Source organism: Gavialis gangeticus, unplaced genomic scaffold, assembly GCF_001723915.1.
Source record: "Gavialis gangeticus isolate Ggan-Ray unplaced genomic scaffold, GavGan_comp1, whole genome shotgun sequence".
NCBI lineage: Eukaryota > Metazoa > Chordata > Crocodylia > Gavialidae > Gavialis > Gavialis gangeticus.
In genome coordinates, this window is record NW_017729034.1 from 79,118,261 (window position 1) to 79,138,119 (window position 19,859).

The following is a 19,859-nucleotide window of genomic DNA, read 5'->3' on the forward strand; positions in this document are numbered from 1 at the left end:
AGTACTCTTAACATGGTCTAATTGTAACATGTAATCTCAGCCTCAGTCATGACCTTTAACTGTTGGCTACAGGACTGAGTGAGACCATTAAAAGTCTTTCATATGTGAAAGCAGATTTGAGTTTGGGTCTCTTGAGCTGGATGTGTGGAAAGCTAGATTTTTGTTTATTCCTTTAAAGTTGCACTAAGGAAGCAGACATTTATGTTCACAGCATGAAACTGCCAAGAATGAACTGAATGACCGACAGAAAGACCTGGATGCCTTCACTAATAAAGGAAAGCACTTGCTAGCAGAGCTGAAAAGAATTCATAATTGTGATCCTATGCTACTGAAAGCAGATATGAACAGTACTGTGGACAAATGGCTGGATGTAAGGACAATAACTTATACTTTATTTATATTTATATGCCAGACTCAGTTTATATACTGAGTAAAGTTTGCAGTATGTAGCATTCTCTTAGGAACTGAAGATGCGTTTCTCTAGTGAACGTGACTTTGTAGTAAATCTCAGTGGAGTATTAATTAACATTCTGTCAACGGTCACATATATATATTATGTGCACAGAGTGTATGTGTGTGCATACTGATTGTGTGTGTATTTCAGGTACCTTTGCCATCTATTAAAGAAGGTATTTTATGAAGAACTAAATACAGGATTGCATTTTACTATGAAGTAGTTATCTTAAATAAATACATCATTTGACTTGGATCCTCACCTGGCATAAATAAGTCTCTCTCCATTAATATCAATTAGGCCACACACATTTCCACCCCCTGAGGATCCATGTACATTATGCAAGGTGACATTTGACTGTTGCCCATTTTAAGAGTTTAAGATATCATACTTACAAAAGTGCATTTTAAAATCCCTACCTTGTATAATGCAATACATTTTATTTTTAGTATTCTTTTTATATTTACTAGTTAATTAACAGTGCACTAAAATATATATTCGTGATTGGAGGGATCTCTAGCATTATGACACTTTAAAAGACAAAGGAAGTTTTATTTTGTTTTGCTTTTTGTTTTTGTTTGTTTACTTAAATCCAGATGTCACTCTTTCCAAGTCAAATACATACACATGCTTAGGCATTAGTATATACTACTTTTGTCAGTTTTATAGTACATAAATCTAACATGTACATGATGTAAGTTGTGCTATTCTGAATGTGTCCTTGTTTGTAAAATAAGAATTCTGATCAACCCTAACAATGAATTCAAGGGAATATTTCCATTTCACAATTATTTTACTTAGCTCTGTCAGCAGTGTTTGATATCCTTTCCTTGCAATTGGTTTCATCATCAAGAAATGTGTAATTCATTTATTAAAAGTTGCAATGCCTTCCATCTCCAACAGGTGTCAGAGAGGATTGAAGAGAATACAGAGAGCTTGTGTGTAAGCAGGTCACTATGGGATGATATCATCACAACTGCAGATGAAATTGATGGGTGGTACAATAAATCTGTGTCTCAGTTTAATGAAGGCATCAGCAACTTGAGCAGCAGCCAGAGAATGGAGGCTTTCCTGAAAGAATTCCAGGTGCTTACAAGTAAATCAGTGAGATAAATGTCTGAAATTCTCTCTCCCAGGCATGCATTTTGTGTAAATAATAAGTATATCTCTACTGAAGTAAGTGTAACTGTATTGAGAGATATCAGTTGATAATCTTTTAGCTTGCATCCAGTCACACAATCATCCAATAATATCAACCCATGTGGGAGACTTTTAATAATCTCATATATATACTCCATTCTTTTCTGAAGCAGTCTTTCTGCCACAGGCTTAACACATTGTGATCTTAAGCTCCATTTGTCCCACAATGTTTACATGGATTTTATTACAGCAGTAAAATTAGTGCATCCTCTTTCTGCAGGCATTCATAAATTGTTTTAGGAGTACCCTACAACTATTTGGCAGTCAATTCCTTGCAACATTTTTTTCTTGCAGGTCTGACTTCATGTTAATCTCTGTGCACCTGGGTTACATTTCTTTATTTTAATAGTGATATGCCTTAGTTGCACAGCAGGTGGCATATCCAGCATTGAAATTCAGTAGTTCTTTCTTACTGTGGTATTATCACTGCCTTATAGTTTACAGAAGATTCCTTAGTGCATAACTTTTTTACTTTGTGTAGGAACAGAAGTGGATGGCTGGGTAGGAGATGAGTTCACTAGACAATATACTTCAGAGAAGAGCTGTGAAAATGCAACAGTCCAATGGTGTTGGCATTTATAATATGAGAATAGTGCTATATTGTAAATATATGGCAGATCCATTGAAGGACAGGCCTCTTCCATTTCCTTTAGAATTAATAAAAAATAGTGATCTTCAATTAGATGCATAAAAAGCTTGTTATACAGGGATATATCATGAAATTGTTCATAGTGAACATTTTTGTTGATGTTCACCTATCAAAGCTTTCCATTGAGTCTGTCACCTAATGGAACAGCTAAATAAACAGGTATTAAACATTTTAGTTCTGTTTAGGGTAGACCATGCCCAACCCACAAGTGCACACAAGGCTCTAGGACAGCACAGCTATTCAGTATTACAGGTACCTTTGCACTCATGAAATGGAAGGACTTTGCAGAGCTAGGATTATTCCTTGTACAGTATTGGTTTTTGCAGAGATCATCCCTGTTTCAGCCCACAAAGCTTGTTGAGCATAGAAAGGAGCAGATGCTACATCTTTCTTGTCTTTTTGAGAGACACAGCAGTTGTCCAAGGAGCTATAGGTGGCTTTGTACCTCCTTGATGCACAGTACAGCATAGGTAGGCAAGCTTCTCTGGGTAGATGGTCTGCGGGTGGTCGCCGACCACTGGTCAACAGTCGCCACCCGCTCCCTCCCACCGCCAACAGCGCCATGGCTGCCTGTAGGAGCTCTCCGCTTACCACTGCCACACTCCTGCCGCCGACAGCGCTACTGCCACGTCGCCGTGCCACCCCCCAGCCTCCAGGGGCATGCAGTGTTTATGCTCCCTTCCCCCCACCATCTCTACCCATTCCACTCATTTGTATTTTTACAGGCTTCTTGTTTACTTTAGCTTCTTTTCCACCTTAGAGAACACAGAACAGCAGTAGTTTCCCAGTGCCCAAAGAAGGGTGTTAGTGCCAGAAAGCTTGCAAAGAACCTTTCTCCAGGTATTTAGCTGATCTAATAAAAGATATCACGTCTACCCAAAGAACCTTTCCTGCTTATTGATATGTCTGTATTCAACTAGAGATCCTGAAGTATCAATGAATAAAAGGCAGCAGCCCTATTTCAATTTTCTTCTCAGCAAAGAATTTAGTCCTATGTTTAATTTTTTCCAGGATCTCAGTTGTCAGTAATAAAAAGCAGAAAAGTCCACATTGTTATTATGCTCTGCATTCCTTTAAATGAAACATACCAAGCACAGTAATTTTTTCCAGTCTTATGAAGAATGAAGGTCCCATATTTACTCATCCACTTTTCACAGAATAAAGCTATTAAACATTTAGGGCTCTATAATTAGCTCTGTGTGTATGAGTTTTTAAAGGAAAGGAAATTTTCTGAATTCAGTATAAAAAAAGGCAAGGAGTGGAATATGTTTTAGGAGACAAAGAATCTGATAGAATAATAGAGTTTGACTGCCTAAACAATTTCTACATTTTCTTTTTTTATTCCAATTTACCAAGGACCTACCCAAAGCTCCTTAAACTTTGTAATGATCAGTATAAAGACTAACACATGCTATTTTACAGTCTGAAGTTAAGGACAAAGGACAGAAGTTGGAGCAACTTACTTCTAAAGTCTCAGAACTCAGTGGATTGACCAGTAGTCATGAGCCTCCTGCAGATCTTCAGGTAAAATATGACTGTTGCTCACATCATTTGCATCCAAGTGAACAGGAAGAAAATCCTTCTGGTATCTACCTCTCCTGTGCTTCATTTTTCCCTCAGTGTGGCATACGTTACATTAGTAATATATGTTTAATTCTTGTAAGTACCTTTCACAACAGGGTTAATTAGACTGCCATGCTAGCAAGGCAGCTGGCTAAGAGATAGCTCAGGTTTACCTGCACCACAACTACTGAATTTAAATGGATAGATCTAAACTGAACCTGAGTGGTTTGGTCCCAGTTCAGGCACAAAGGCCGTGTCCAGATGAGCATGGATGTTATGTTTCCCAGGGACAAGTAGCAGTGGCACACCTTGCAGCAAAACTACTTGTCCCTGGGGAATGCCCATGTCATGTGCACTTTGGCACATGGCAAGTTACCCCGGGGATGGTAGGGGAGGCTGGGGCCAGCACTCTTACCTGTGGGCCTCCTGGACCTGCAGCAGCAGCGATCCTGCAGGGAGGAGCCTGGCTGGCAGCTGCAGCATGGCTCCGGGTACCCCCGGCTCTACTTTTCAGCAGCATGCATGCACTGCTCCAGTTTTTTTTTTCCCTGCAGGAAAAAGACAACCATGGAAAGAAAAAAAAAGGGAGCAGTGCATGTCCTTGCAGTGCAGAAAACACCTGACTGTGAGGTATGTGGTACTGCAGACATGTTTGTGGTGCCACATACCACATGATCGTGTTTGTCTGGACCACCCAAAGGGATTATTGTTGGAGGTCTGATTCAGATAAGACTGCATTTGTAAGATTGTCACCTTCCTGGTTGGCAAGTCTGAAGGCATGCACTGTCCTTTTGAGATTTTGACCTCTAGGACCCTGTAAATTTATTCAAATTATGAATCCTTGTTCTGCCTTGAGCCCAAATCTAAACCCAAGCTAATGAGGCTTAATGGCAGTTTAATATTTTTAGAAATGATACCTCAGGCATGGCCTAGAAAGTGTATAGTTTAAAATCATGTAAACGATGATCCCTTCACTCTTCCTAAAATGAGGGACGTACTACTGACTTTCATCTTTATGTATTACACTCATCCAGTCCTAGGATAAAAACCATACCATGTAACTTTTTTAACTGTGACCACTCACTACTAACCAATACAGGCCAAATTTCAAATAGTGACTATTACATAGTCATGATTTAAATAGTGACTGTTACTTCACTAGTGAAGTATTTGTGACCAATCCATAGAACTATTAAACTAGCCTAAAATAAATTACTTGAGTGATTTCAAAACATGTATATATTTGTTTTAAGGGTTAGCTTGTTCAATGGATATTCTGAGAACAGAAAAGCAAAAAAATTCCTCAACTAAATTATTCAGTTATTCTATTTGATTCATTGAATTTATTTAACAGAAGTGACATTGACATGGCTAATCTATACTAGCTTTTCTTATACAGTTCCGTATTTTAGCAATTAAAGTTATGGTACCATATCTCATTTTCTGCATTCAATTTTAATCAGACTTATACAAAAACAGTTTAATCCCTGTCCTATTATGGTAAGATGGTGCACCAAACTGGTTTATTTCTCATGGGGCACATCTACTTGTGCGATTAATGAACATGAATAAACTCTAGAGCTGATTGCTCCTGAGTTTTTTGCTCCTGTATGGACCATTTGAATGCTTTCCTGAGAGCAAGTAACTCAAGAGAAATCAACTCTGGAGTTTATTCATGAACAGCACATGGTGCCCAGCTGGAGCAGCCCTAGTTGGCAGGGGACACTGGAGGTCAGCCTACCAGCCCAGGGCTTCTCTGACCAGGCTCAATATGCTGTGGAGGGGCTAGCTGAGGCATGACAGTGCAGGGCTAGAAAGCAGACAACCCCAGCACTGAAGCACCCTCGTGCCCCAGCCAGCCATATTAGCATCTACATGTGTACTGCTGTGCATGATTAAACTCCACAGCAGGGTAGTACTGTATTTTCAAGTACTACCCTGCTGTGGAGTTTATTAGTTTTCTGTGTCCTAACAGGGGTGAACATGTAGATGCTGAGATGTTTAGTGTGGAGCTAATTAGTCAGCTCCATAGTCAACATCTCATATAGATACACCCATGGAATCAGTTTTGTGTTTAATATGCATTCCACATTAATGCCAAATCTGTGGAGGGAATAGACAAACTTTATGGTTTTCCCAGAACTGGATAACCTTTCTTTTAGGGTGAAAATCCTGACTCCATTGATGTTGCTTCACTGGGGGCCAGGATTTCACCGAGTACCTACCTCTTTCTTTTGATTATTTTAAGTATTTATTATTTTTCATATAAAAGGAGCATGAAAAGTTGTATATACTACTTTCCCATTTTCCATTTTTAGATTATCCCATAGGAGCTTCCCATCGGTTGTAATATCATTATGCCAAGTGGTTCCCTGTAATGTTCTAATGTATGACATTTTGGTTTTAGTTTATAGAAACAGATTTAAGGCAAAAACTGGAGCATGTGAAAGAAATGTCTGAGACAGCAAAAGAGACCCTGAAAAATTTCAGTGCTCAGAAGATGCAATTACAAAAGTTTATTGATCAGACGACAGACTGGCTCACAGAAGTAGAAGAGTCCTTGTTAAATTGTGCATGCAAGCAGGGTCCCGAGTCTCTAAAGAAAGTAAAGGTAAGTGTTAAGGCAGATTTACATTTAGTCTCTTCTGTGTTTCATTTTAGCATAGTTTCTCCTGATCAGTCAAAATAGTGGCAGTACATTTATTTTACTTCACATGTTAGCTTTAATCTAAGCATAGAAAGTGCCTATTGTTCAACTTTAGGAAACCAATGAAGAATACAATGTCATATTTTCAAAGAAGTTGTACCAGGAGTAGAATTTTTCACAACACACACTTCCTAATTGTGCTGTCAGCCTTTTAAAGAAACTAAATGAATAGCAACAGTTTTCCATATTAGAGGAACCGGCACTGTCTCATCAAACTTTCTGGCCATTGCACATTTATTGACCGTTTTTTCCCCTTTCCAGTCATGGTAATTTTATAAACCATTAAATCAAGAATCTAGTAGCTTTAGATTGAACTCAACAATAATAGTATCTTCTGCCTTGATACATCTGAATCCTCCTGTGCAGCAACTCTTCTGTACTAAACTTTTCCTGACTACTGATTACCAACCATATCAATTTTTAAGAAGTTGTATGTTGAAAACAAAAAGCAGTTCTGATGAAACAAAACAGTTTTTGTTTCACTATAAATCTAGTCTTAAATGCTGCTCATCAAGGCTAGAGACAGACATTCAAAAATCCTGAGCCTGAACTGATTCAATCTTTGCAGGTTAGTTTAACCTGGCTAGGCTAAACTGATTTGTAACTGCATAGACATCTGATTTGGACTAAAGAAATGCAGGCACATGCCTACAGTGGCTCAGGCTAGAAGCTGGGGGGTGCTAGAGCAGCCTTCCCTTCCCCTTCCATAGTGCTGAGATGAGGAGGCATGGCCAGGCCCCAGCAAGATGCTCTGATTAGGGAGGGGTTTAACTTCCCATCCTGGCCTACACTGTCTCAGGCTTTTCCCTGCTCAAGGGGCAGAAGTGTTGCCAGGCCCCAGACCCCACACCCCAGCTAGCATTCTGAGGCAAATGTGGGGAGGGGCGGGGTGCAGTGCAGGCATCTGTTGGTGATACTGAGCTTTTCAATCTTCCTCTCCCTGTCTGCAGACCTGACAGGGCTGCAAACCATCAGGGGGCTGATAAAGCCACAGTATTATCAGCCCATATAAAACAAAACCTCTCTCATTAGTTTAAGTTTTTTTTAAGCAGCTTTTTCCAAGGAAGGAAAAGAAGGACATTACCACCGACCTATTGATTAGCCTCAAAACGCCCTAAGCTGACACTGTTCTGTCTGCCTTGGTCCTATCTCCCACAGCACGGACCATAGCCAGCATGTGGTTTGTTAGCTAATGCTGATAAATGTCTGTGTAAGGCAGAGGGGATGGAGGAATCCCTGCTTGAGCAGCGAGTGGTGATGGGGGAGGGGAGTCAGCAGGAGAAAGCCAGGCATATGCTACTGTACCTGCAGTCTCTGCCAGAGCTGCAGCCAGGGAGTAGGTGGGAGGGGCCAGCACTGCTAGGCTGGAGCAGAGAGCAGAGCCCCACCCAGAACTGCAAAGCATGTGGGATACTGGAGGACTCTGATTTAACTTAAACCAGGAAGGGGTCTGGGACAGACATTTTTTGACCAAATCAGTTAACCAGTTTGACCCAAATCAGTTAAGTGTGATATTGCATTCAACCAGGTTTATCTCAAACTGGATTCTGCCATTTTCAAACTTGTTTATGTGTACTGAATATCTGTTCTGTTACAGGTTTAAACCAGTTTCTGATCACTCAAATCAGTTTATGTGTAATGTCTGTCCCTAGGCCAAGGGACAAAGCCAAGGTATAGATCGCTATCCTGCTTCAAACTCCCAACACATGTCAGTATCCCAGTGTACCTTGAATGTACTCTTATTTTGTGCTGAAAATAGGCATTTCAGCCATGCTTTGTAAAGTAATTTACTTGCATAAAACCCACCCCCACAGTGGTATATGCTGAAAAATCCATTTTTGTTTGTTGATTCCACCATCTAAAGGATCCATCTGAGTTGAAAAGTTTCAGGAAAGCATATGCTCTACTTCCCTATTCCTTGACTGACTCCAGGATATCACAAAATCCTTGCTCCAGAGCAATATCACAAGCTTCACTGAATGAAAGTGCAGGATTGTTTGAGGGAAGAGACATATTGTTTGTTACTTTAGATATGTTGTTTTTATAATATAATTTTATGCTTTAGGACACTCAGAAAGAGCTTCAACTACAGCAAAGCAGCATCGATTCAACCCGAGAGAACCTCAACAGCTTATGCCGTAAATACCACTCAGTAGAGTTGGAGACTCTGGCTGGCACTGTCACTTCACTGATAAAGAAGTATGAAGCTGTAAACCAACTATGCTCCAGAACACAGGCTAGCATGCAGGACTTTTTGGAAAAACACTTCCATGGTAAGTCTTCATTTTTGCTAATATAAGCCATTAAATTACAGCCATGAATCAAACCCATGAAGAGACTGCCAGAGAATGTCAATGAAGTTTCTAATGACATAATTTACAGTGCTGACTTATTTTTATATAAAGTCTTTCATTTAAAGCACTGTTATGAAAGGTTTATTTCACCAAGCTGCAAACACAAATGTTAAACAAGAAGGAAACAAAACTTAATAGTCACTGTGCATGATAGGACTACCAGTTTTGTCTTCCTTCTGATGAAAGCTTCAAATCTGAGTTTTTCTCTTAATTCCATTAAGTCCCATTATAATTTTTTCTTGTTATAACACATCACTGTATAGCACTCAGAAGCCATAATTATTCTGTCATGGTGTTACCATGCTTTATGCAAAGCCCACTGAAGTCAAAGAGAGCCTCTCCTTTAGTCCCAACAGGCCCTAGATCACTAATAGAAGATGAATAAAGCATGTAAGATAGCTATATACCCAGTGTCTTGGATTATATAAATGTACAATGACTTTTCTGAGAAATAGTTTCAATCTTCTGTTTCTTTTAAAAGATACTATGCAAGAATTCCAGGACTGGTTTTCGGGTATGAAGGTGGCAGTAAAAGACTCATCTGATAGGTCTGGAGACAGCAAAGCCTTAGAAATGAAGCTACATGATTTGCAGGTATAGTTATTGAAGCAAAAGCTCCTTTAATTAGCTCCCTTAAGTCACTTGCATGCAAGCCATTTGCCTTCAGTCTGACAAATTTGTTAATATAAACATCTAACAAATCCAGAAAACATACAAATGGTTGTGGTGGGTTGCTGTAAAAGAGATCTTTGGTATATTTCTATTTAATTGCCCCAAGTCCAAAAAGGCAACCAGTCATATTTCAACTTCAGGGAGTTTTGTTCCATTAAAACTCTTCTTTCATCTCTGTGGTTTCTCTATCATTTACTTCTCCATCTTCCTCCACTGGGCACATCTACACAAGATGTTTACTGCAGAGTAGACTAATTAGCTCTGCAGTAAATGTCTCAGTGTCTATACATGCAGCCCTATTAGGCCACAGTAAACTAATAAACTCCTCAGCCGGTTATAACTTGTAAATACAAGTACTATCTTGCTGTGTAGCTTTTTACTCTGCAGTAATATATGTGTAGATGCTGATGGGGCTTGCTGGGGCACAAGGGTGCTTCAGTGGGTGTGCCTGCCATCTAGCCCTGCCCTGGCGCAACCTTGTACCCCAGCTAGCCTCTCTGCAAAACATTGAGCCAGGCTGAGCCACCCCAGGCTAGCAGGCTGACCCCCCACCCAGGCCACTTGCCAGCTAGCACTGCTCTGACTTGGCTCAACATGCTGCAGTTCCGGGCTCACGTTTAAACATAGTGCCCAGGGCATTTAACTGTGGTGTGATATGCACAAGCATTTATCATGTCACATTAATATGCACCTGTAGATGTATTCATTGTCTACTAAAACCTTTTCCTATTTATCCTTACTTTATCTTTCCATCCTTGTACTAGTCTTTCCTATTCTATTCTTTATTCAATTCTCAAGATGTGCACCAAATAATATGTGAGGAGCCCTTTGGATCTGACCTCTGATGTCTAAGGATCCCCAGAATTCACGCTGGAAGAGTGTGGTGGCTTCTTTAATTTCAGAGTTTCCCCCATGTGCCCCCTGCCACTGATTGGTTTTTGCCTCAGTGATTTGTGCCTCCCAGCCATCAATTGCAGGCTGCAAGCAGTGAGCCACCAGGCCACTCTGCCAGTCAGCGGCAGCAGGAGCACAGGGAAAACTCCAAGATTAAAGAAGCTACCATTCCATGCACTTCCAGCTCAAATTCTGGAGATCCATGCTTATGGGAAAAAGCATGAAAAATGCAACAACTGGACCAGGGTTTGTCAACACCCACTCTTCCTGATGAAACAGTGATATGAATGCTTTAGAAATGAATAGGAATTGTGCATATACTCTATAATGAAATTTCTTTAAATGGTCCAATCAATTCCATAGCTGAGCATTAGTTCTGGCCTTGCTGGAGAAGTGTGGCTATTCTTAACATCACTGTTTCTGCTTAGCTTGTAAATCCTGCCTATTTAAACTTTTGCTTGTATTGTTTCTTCACACAGAAAGTGCTGAACTCTGTTAGTGATGGACAGAATAAGCTGGACGCTGCTTCCAAGGAAGGAGAAAATTTGTGTGATTACTTACCCAAACCAGTAGTGAGTCGTATCCTGGAGCAGATAGCACAGTCTAACACGGACTTCCAGGACTTTCTGAAGCTGTGCCTGAAAGATAAACAGGCTTTAGAAAACTGTGCTTCAGAACTGGGAAGGTGGGTTATTTCAACAGGACTAGTTTCAGTGCAGAATTTTATTATGAAGTGGCTTGGAATTAGGACAGTGCAACTGAATGCCAAACTATGAAGGTAATCATTTGAGATAGAGAAGATTGTTACACACATTGCTAATTGTTCAAATTATAAGCGAGATTTTATAAAGGGCGATAAGGCAAGGTGCCGTATTTATAGATCACATGAGTTAGACATAGAGGTTTAGGCACACCATTCATACAGACACACACAAAACATCATACACATCATTATACACAGGCATACATGTATACAAAACAACCGTTTCATCCACACATATACCAGATATAGTTACCAGCAATAGTTGTTTAATATCAGCCCAGGGTGGCCAATCCGGGCTTATTGAGTAGATGATGATGATTTGAAGATAACAGCTGGAGCAGGGTGAACAGATGCATCTGTGCTCTGGTGAAACAGCAGTAGAGAAAGAGATCCACCCAACTTGGAATTTTCAAAGTGTTCTTTTATAGGAATTAGCATCCTTTGTTTCAGTGCTTTGGGGTTTTTCCATACCTAGCTTCTGTTGTTGCGGTTGTTCTTCTTTTGTTTTCAGCTTTTCTTAGCCTTGGAGTGTTTTTGCTGCCTGTCTGGCAGAATGGGTGCATTCCTTCTCCCCGTTATCTTCTTTGTGTCCTAGGCCTAAAAGGGATTCTTCAGCCATTCGTTAATTAGTTTACTGACTGGTAACTTACATATGGCACCTTGTTGCTTACATACACAGTTAAATCTTCTTCTCCCGTCTCTATGCCATTCTCTCACCATTCACCCTTTTACACACACTTGTACATAAAGGCTATGCAGAGTTCATTCACTTATGTCAAGCAGAAGGATACAAAATGGAGTTTTCAAGTGGCTTACAGGACAAGATTAACATGTTTGTATTTCACTATTATTACACTCTATGTTAACATCAGCTATGTTAGGTCAGTTCATGCTACAAGATGATCCAAACTATGAAGATGAACATGATCATTTGAGATTGTTTCTAATTAGTGGAGTAATAACTATGGGCCTGTCCCATAGAAATACTCTTCAGAAGGGGATTTTGGACAAGAAAAATGCTTTTGAAACAAGAATGATGATGATCTCATCATATCACAGGAGTCGGGAGCCTGTGTGTGTGATCACAGAATCTTGAACGAACAGCTAGGTCTATCAGGAATGCAGATGTAATTCCAAGGTGGAGAGGAGCTTACATCAACCTTTCCAAGATTGCTTCTGGGGTGTTATGATGGTGTGCCTGCCATCTAACACTACCTGCAGCTTTCCCAACTGCAAGTGCAGATCCAGATTTCCTGAAGGGCTTTCCCTGGGTCCAGACCATCAGATGACCTACTTGCTGATACATACAGGATAATAAAGGAAATAAGTTTGGAAAATCACCTGATGATTCTGGGAAAGAACACTCAAAGTATTCTTTAGCCCATAATATTTTTACTACTAAATGAAATGGAAGTACTCTTATATTGTATTATACACTAGATAGTTCCTTGTGGATTTTTTTTAAAAATGTGATTGAATTTTAAAATAAAATTTAATGGGAAGGAAAGATGAAACAATTTATTGTAATGTTAGTGAGTGGTTGGATAAACAGCCACATTGGGAATACTAATGGGAATTGACAGTAAGGGTGCCTATAGATCTGCTTGTTCATGTTCTAATTAGAACACATTGGAGCAGACTCGATTAAGCTCCAGCATTGCCTCACCATCACGTGTATTAAGCACCTACACATTTCAAAATGGCCACAGGTGTGCATTAAACCTCGTTGAATGAGCTTTGGATAAAACATCCTACAGCCATTTGTAAATGCACGAGACTTAATACGCATGACAGGGAGTCATTTTAATTAGAGCCATTGTTCAGGAACTACTCTAATTAAAATATCTGCTTCTCCTCTTCCCCTCCCTCAGCATGTGTATCTTAGGTATCCTAAGAGTTTTAAAAAATAGGAGTTTAAAGTTAGATTCCTAAATCCATGGCCTTGTTTTTCAGAAGTGCTGAGTACTCAAAAACTTCAATTAAAACTTCTATTAGAAGTAGGACTTTAAAAATACTGCTTCACCTGTTTTGTTAACTAAATATGGATTTAAGGATCTAATTTTAACAGATGTTTAATTGTTTGTTAAAATCTTTGTGCTTTGTGTATTATAGTATTATATACTATAATACAAGTCCCAACTAGGCAGGTCCAAATTTACTATTTCTTCGCTTGTTTTGTGATCATACCCCATGGTGGCGTTACAAGTCTGCTAGCATTAAGCTTCTTTTTCTCTGCAGGTTTCAAAATCTGAAAAGAGCACAGTAGATTTTAACAAACAAATGTTAATTAAAACAGAATTTGAGAGAAAACAACTTTCTCTTAATTTTCTTATCATTACTGAATATAGTAATAAATACAAGTACTGTTCCTTTAAATTTTGGAAGATTTTTTTTCCCCCACAATTCCCATGATCTTGCCCAATTTTTTTTTAGAGCATTGCTGAATATTTTAGATTGGTATTCATTTCAGAATTATGTTGTGTGTGCAGCTCTCATTCACTAAATATTAAAGTGATATCTAGCCTAATTTTCTTGCTCTGGTAGATAAACATTATATTGGATGAAGCCATTATTAACTTTATGCACTGACGAATTACTATTAATAGTATACTTTGCTTTGTAGTTTTGAGGATCAGCACAAGAAATTGAGCCTGTGGATTCACGAAATGGAAGAAAGAATAAACACAGAAGCTTTAGGAGAGGAAAAACAGCACATTTCTGAGAAGAAAAATGAGGTGCAGAAAGTGGAAATGTTTCTGGAAGAACTGCTGGTTGCAAGGTACAATAACACTTGCCACTGTCGTTTTACTAGAATTTGTTATTCCTTTCTACAACTACAGTGAAATTAAAATATCTGAGTAGACTATGTATGCATATGAGAGAGGTGTGCCAGGAGGGGAAGAGTGGGGCTGTACTCTGCGAAAGAAACTATTTACAAGAACCTCCACCAAAATAGCTCCAAACTTTAAGGCAATTTGGATCTTAATTTTGACTCAGAAACATCTTATTTTGTTGGTAAAGGTGGGCTGCAAAGTAATACAGCACAGTTAACCACAGCTCTAGCAATATTTTTAAGTGGAGGAATGGCGTTCTTCATTGAAAGTTTGCTTTCTTGTCTTTAGCAGTCATATCATGATATCTAGTTTTCTTAGGATTGCTGGCACTTTCACCTGTATGAAAACCTGTCACGTACTGTCTTCATGGTATCTATCAACTGTGAAGCTCCCTTGGAACGGGAAGTTAGGTAGTAGAGGATGAGGTAATTGCCATATCTGTAGTTGTGCAAATACTTTATATAACTGTGTCAGAAAAAAACAGAACCGAACAAAAATATTATTCAGTTGGATTGCTAAGCCTCACAGTATTCAAAAAATGGCACTTACCCTAACTATCTCCCTGGTACTGCTTTAAGCAAGGTTTTATCTCTCATGACTTCTACAGCGTGCAAGAATAAAAGGGTGGTCTGGTGGTTAGGGCACTAGCCAAGAACTTGGAAAACTAAGCTATTCTGATGCCTATGCACTGTGTTACTTTGGACAATTTGCTTCAGTTCTCTGAACCTTGGTTCCTCATCTCTAAAAAGAGGATGGGGATGATGATACTTCCCTACCTTACATGGATATTGCAAAGCTAAATGTATTAAAGATAGGATGGTAAGCATATCAAAGAAATTACACACTGGCTAAGTACAGACAGTCAAAAAGCCTGAGGCTGAATCAATTCAGTCTTTGCAGGTTAGTTTAAACTACAGAAATTAAACTGAAAAACAACTGGACAAAGACTTACCTTTGATTCAGAAAATACAGCCACATGTCTCCAGTGGCTCAGGACAGAAGCCAGAGGTAGGCTCGAGCATGGCTCTCTGGCAAATAGCCAGCATGGGCTGTGTGTTCCCTTCCTCTTCCTGATAACCCTGAGGTCTCTGGGATTTGCAGTCCAGACTCACATCAGAAGGACCCTGCATGGATGCCCATCACTTCCTCTTCCTGCTTCCAGGTGCCTCTGGGATTTGTAGTCCACAGTCATAACCAGCAATAAATTTGAGCAGGGGAAGGGGTGTTTAATCCCCCTTTCTGGCCCCAGACCTCAGCCTGGGTTTGGCAGGGGTGGCCAGTGGGCCGGCTAGGGAGCAGAGGGGCAGCTCTCTGGAGCAGACAGCACAGCTCAGCCCAGGGCTGCAAAGCATGCTGGGATGCTGGGAAACTCTGATTTAACTTGGATTAGGAAGGGGTCTGGGACAGATGGGACCAGCTGACCTGTTGATTAGCTCCAAAAAGCCCTAAGCGCTCATTGTTCTGTCTGCTTATCCCAGTGAAATTGGAGACACACACACACCTCTCAACATTAGCTAGCATACCACATGCCTAGGGTCCATGTTGTGGGAGATGGGAGGGATTCCTGCTTGGGCAGCAGAGGATGGGGTAGGACAGGGGGAAGCCAGGCAAACCCTACTGTGCCTGCAGTCTCTGCCAAAGTAGTGGCCAGGGAGCAGAGGGTTGGAGCCAGCTCTGCTGTCTGGAGCAGAGAGCCCTGCCCAGCCCAGAGAGCATGCCAGGATACTGCGGGAGTCTGGTTTAACTTAAACCAGGAAGGGGTCTGGGACAAATGTTGCATAAACCGGCTTGACCCAAATCAGTTAAGTCTGAAACTACATTCAGCCGGGTTCACCTTAAACCAGTTTCAGCCATTTTGAAACTGGTTTATATGCACTGAACTTTTGTTCTGTTACAGGTTTAAACAAGGTTTTGATGACTTAAACCAGTTTATGTGTAACTTCTGTCCCTAGCTAATAAGAGAATCAGCAGTTCTAGCAATTGCTGGATGTCATGCATTCTAAAAATAGAATACAACTAGGTTTCAGTTAGAATGTGCTGAATGTCTCATTTTGAATACTATAGCCCAAACAGCTATTGTTAAGGGAATGGAGCTAAGATGCTTCTGTTACTTAAAATCAATATACTCTGCTGAGATCATGTTTCAGTTTGTTTTGCTCATCTAACGTGCTGTAACCAAAGGTGACTGAAGCTATACTTGATGATGTTGGTAGTTTTAATTACTTCCTCTCTTCCCTGTGACAACAATAAATCAGGTATTTGCTAACATTAATTTTCAATCCCAAATCTTTCTTTTAGAGAATCTTTTGATAAACTTTCCCAGAGAGCACAGGCTTTAAGTGAAGGAGGACAAGGTGCTGGTCAGGAAGTACGTCTAGCTTCTCAACAATTTACCAGCTATCAAAACCTAGTCAAAACTGTCAAGGAGAAGTTGCGAACCTCTCAGGTTGCACTCCAGGAGCATCAAGCCTTGGAAGAAGCATTGCAGAGCATGTGGTCCTGGGTGAAAAGTGTCCAAGAGAGACTGGTTTCTGCAGAAAGCACCATTGGCAGCAAAGCCATGTTAGAGAGGCGACTAAATCAAATTCAGGTAAACCATTTCACTGCCAGAGCTATCACTTCAGGAATTAAAATTGCTTGAGAGTTAAATTCATGGACACTGAGAAGTTATTTTTTTTCCTTTAACAGTTGTACATCTTGGGTGCTTGACCCATTCATTAGTTGTTGAGAAATGGGTAGTATGTGTACCTTAGGATGCTCCATGTGATACGACACTTATTCAGCTATATAATTTGTTGCTACAATATTTACGCATAGAAATCAGTAGGCATTTTTAAGAAATGGTGGCCCAGGTTAACAAGGGATGCAGAGGGGCATGGTCTACCAGGAATATATAAGCTAAATGGAAATGTTGAATGCTGCTGAATGTTGAATGGAGATTCACATTTGGAGTTCCGTTTACGTCTGCTGGCTGGTTGGATTTGATGCATTTATTCTTCTTTACCTCACAGGAGATCCTTTTAATGAAAGGTGAAGGTGAAGTGAAGTTGAACATGGCCATTGGCAAAGGTGAACAAGCTCTGAGAAGCAGTAATGAGGAAGGGCAGAAGGTAATACAGACCCAGTTACAAAAACTGAAGGATGTATGGAATGATATCATCAGCACCTCAGTGAGCTTGCAGAGGTAAATTCACTGTGCTTCTGTTCAAATGTAGGGCCAGATTCCCCACCATGAATACCTTGCACTGCATGTAATGAATGCAGCAGTTAATACTTTGCACTGCATGTAATTCCTTTGTTTCATTACAACTGCTTCAGGAGAGAGGTGCTGCTCAAAGCATATGATACTGCCAGAGTCTGGCCCGTAATGAAATGGAATTAAAAAAATCTGAAAATAAGTAGAAAAAGCAATGTTTTGAGTTCAGATTTCTGTGCAAGTCAAAAATCATAAAAATATAGGGCTGGAAGAGAATTCAGAGATTATAACTGTGTAGTCAGGCAGTATATCAGGGGTGGGCAAAATGGCAGATCTGGTCGGTTGCCAGACCCCATTTCCCAGTAGCCTGTACCCGCCCTACTTCTGGCCAGTTTCCATGGAGACCCTAGGAGTGGTGGGTAGGGACAGCGGGGTCTCCATGGAGACCCCTGCTAGCACCGCCCCACCGCTCCTGGGTCAGAGCCAGGGCAGACGTACAGTCTGCCTTCTGTACACCCCTGCCCATGGAGGCCATGCTTACTGCAGGGGTGTTTTGGCAGCAGATCACAACTCTGCCCTGACCCTGCCTTCCCCTTCTCCCCCAAGAACCTGGGGTCTTCCCAGCCCAACCTGCCTGTCTTACTTCTGGCTGTGGCCCCATCCCAGCCACCCAACCACATGCCCTGTTTGTGTGGGTCCTGCTCCCAGCTGTGGGTGTGGGGCAGATGGGCCAGGGTGCCTGGGCAGCGGGGCTGGGGCTGGTGGCAGCCACCAGAAGGAGCTGCCACTGCAGGGGCTGATGGGAAATGAAATGTGGCTTGGGCTTGATCCAGCCCGCAGGCTGGACTTTGTTCATTCCTGCAGTAGAGCATAGGTTGTTAACAAGTGGCATGGGCAGCTGCTATATGGCATGCATGAGCCCCCCTACCCCGGCCCCCTGGCACTCAGTAAAGAGAGGCCCTGTAATAGAGGAGAGGGCTTCGAGGCCCTAGCCCTGTGGAGAAGAGTGGTAGTAGTACTGCAAGAGGTATCAAAGGTCACCAAGGAAAGACAGGTTTAACCTTTCCGTGGCTCTGCAGACACTGCCAAATTAAGGGCTTTAGATCTTTGCCCTCCATATAAAAGAGTGGTAACAACATTCTCCTTCATTAATGCTATCAATTAGGACATGGCCTTGAGTAATATGAAAGCAGAGTGAAATCTTAACCCCATTCAAGCCAGAGACAAAAATCCCATTGACTTTATCAGGGCCACTCCTGGGCACAAGGTTGTGGAAAATTTTTGAGGTGGAGAATGTATTTATGGAAGAGTTCACCCCAGTGCATTACATGCTATTTCCTGGAAATTAATACAGTATATGGTTTCTTAGTTCTAGAAAAATTGTCACAGTATCTCCTGGAATTTTTTAGTAATTTTTTAGTAATTCAGTTTCAGCGCTCATCTTACTCTTTTTTTGTCAGTAGATTGTATTTTCCCTCTACGTGTAGAACATTTTCCCTCTATGTGTAGAATGGCCTGTTATGCTTTGCTAGAGAAGCATTAACATTTGAGACAGACAAACTGCAGTTATAACTTATTTCACGTATTTATAATGAGGGGGGGAAGAGATACAATAGGCCATATCAATTTACCTGTGAAATGAAGAATGATTTTTCTATGTCACTGATCAAGGGCTGTGCAAAATTCTGAAAATTTGTGATAATTTTCAGAATTTATTTTAATAGAATTTTGTATTGTAAAGCACTGCTTTTTATGATGCTTTAGCCAAAGAGAGTTCCACACTAAATAATATGTTCCAGTGGGCCATACTATAGAATCTGCACACTGGTGGGTGCACACATATTAGGAATCCCACTGAACCTAATAGTACACCTTATTGGTTTTTTTAGACCAGCAAATTGCTTTACATGTACTATATGTGTCTCTTTATTGTAAGCTGTTTGGAGTCTGTGATTAGCCAATGGAATGACCATCTAGAAAGGAAAAATCAACTGGACCAGTGGTTGGAGTCAGTGGATCACAAAGTGGACCAGCCTTTAGAACTGCAGATTGGTCTAAAAGAGAAGTTTTCCCAATTGGACCATTTTCAAGCTGTTGTTTCTGAGATAGAGAATCACTCAGGTGACCTAACTCAACTTACTGAAAAAGCCACAGAACTGTATGAGAAAACTGAGGATGATTTTTTTGGAGAAGCAGCTCAAGAGGAACTGAAAACACAGTTTAGTGACATCACAACAGTGGCCAAGGTAAATACCTCATAAAGCTTGTTTATGGGCTAGCTTCAATGAATGAGCTTTTGCCCTTGCTTTAATTATGTTTCAGATAACCAGCATATTTACACATGATCTGTAAAATCAGCGCAGGAAGTAACTAAAGGGGACATTCTAAATACCAGTCTGCTTGCAGATTTGAGCTGAAACATCCCAGAGGGCAGCTCAAGCATTCTGTTTTTATAACTGTATTAACATGAAAACAAATACTGGTGTTGAGTCTTTCTCCAGCTATAAAGATTGAATCTAAAATAAAGTCTAGTTTAATTCACTATGACAAATATTTTGATAAATAGGCCAAAG

The 19,859-nt window shown here is 40.5% G+C and overlaps 1 protein-coding gene across 3 annotated transcripts in view; it reads left to right on the top strand.

Moving 5' to 3' along the window:
* Positions 1 to 19,859, top strand: part of SYNE1 (spectrin repeat containing nuclear envelope protein 1) — a 631,505-nt gene that overhangs the window by 308,004 nt on the left and 303,642 nt on the right. For all 3 annotated transcript variants that reach the window (XM_019526891.1, XM_019526894.1, XM_019526892.1), the window contains 11 exons: positions 212 to 370; positions 1,358 to 1,540; positions 3,726 to 3,827; positions 6,274 to 6,477; positions 8,639 to 8,846; positions 9,409 to 9,521; positions 10,973 to 11,178; positions 13,880 to 14,035; positions 16,389 to 16,680; positions 17,102 to 17,274; positions 19,223 to 19,532. In XM_019526891.1, the coding sequence (XP_019382436.1) occupies positions 212 to 370; positions 1,358 to 1,540; positions 3,726 to 3,827; positions 6,274 to 6,477; positions 8,639 to 8,846; positions 9,409 to 9,521; positions 10,973 to 11,178; positions 13,880 to 14,035; positions 16,389 to 16,680; positions 17,102 to 17,274; positions 19,223 to 19,532 (2,106 nt within the window). The remainder of the gene's footprint in view (positions 1 to 211; positions 371 to 1,357; positions 1,541 to 3,725; positions 3,828 to 6,273; positions 6,478 to 8,638; positions 8,847 to 9,408; positions 9,522 to 10,972; positions 11,179 to 13,879; positions 14,036 to 16,388; positions 16,681 to 17,101; positions 17,275 to 19,222; positions 19,533 to 19,859) is intronic.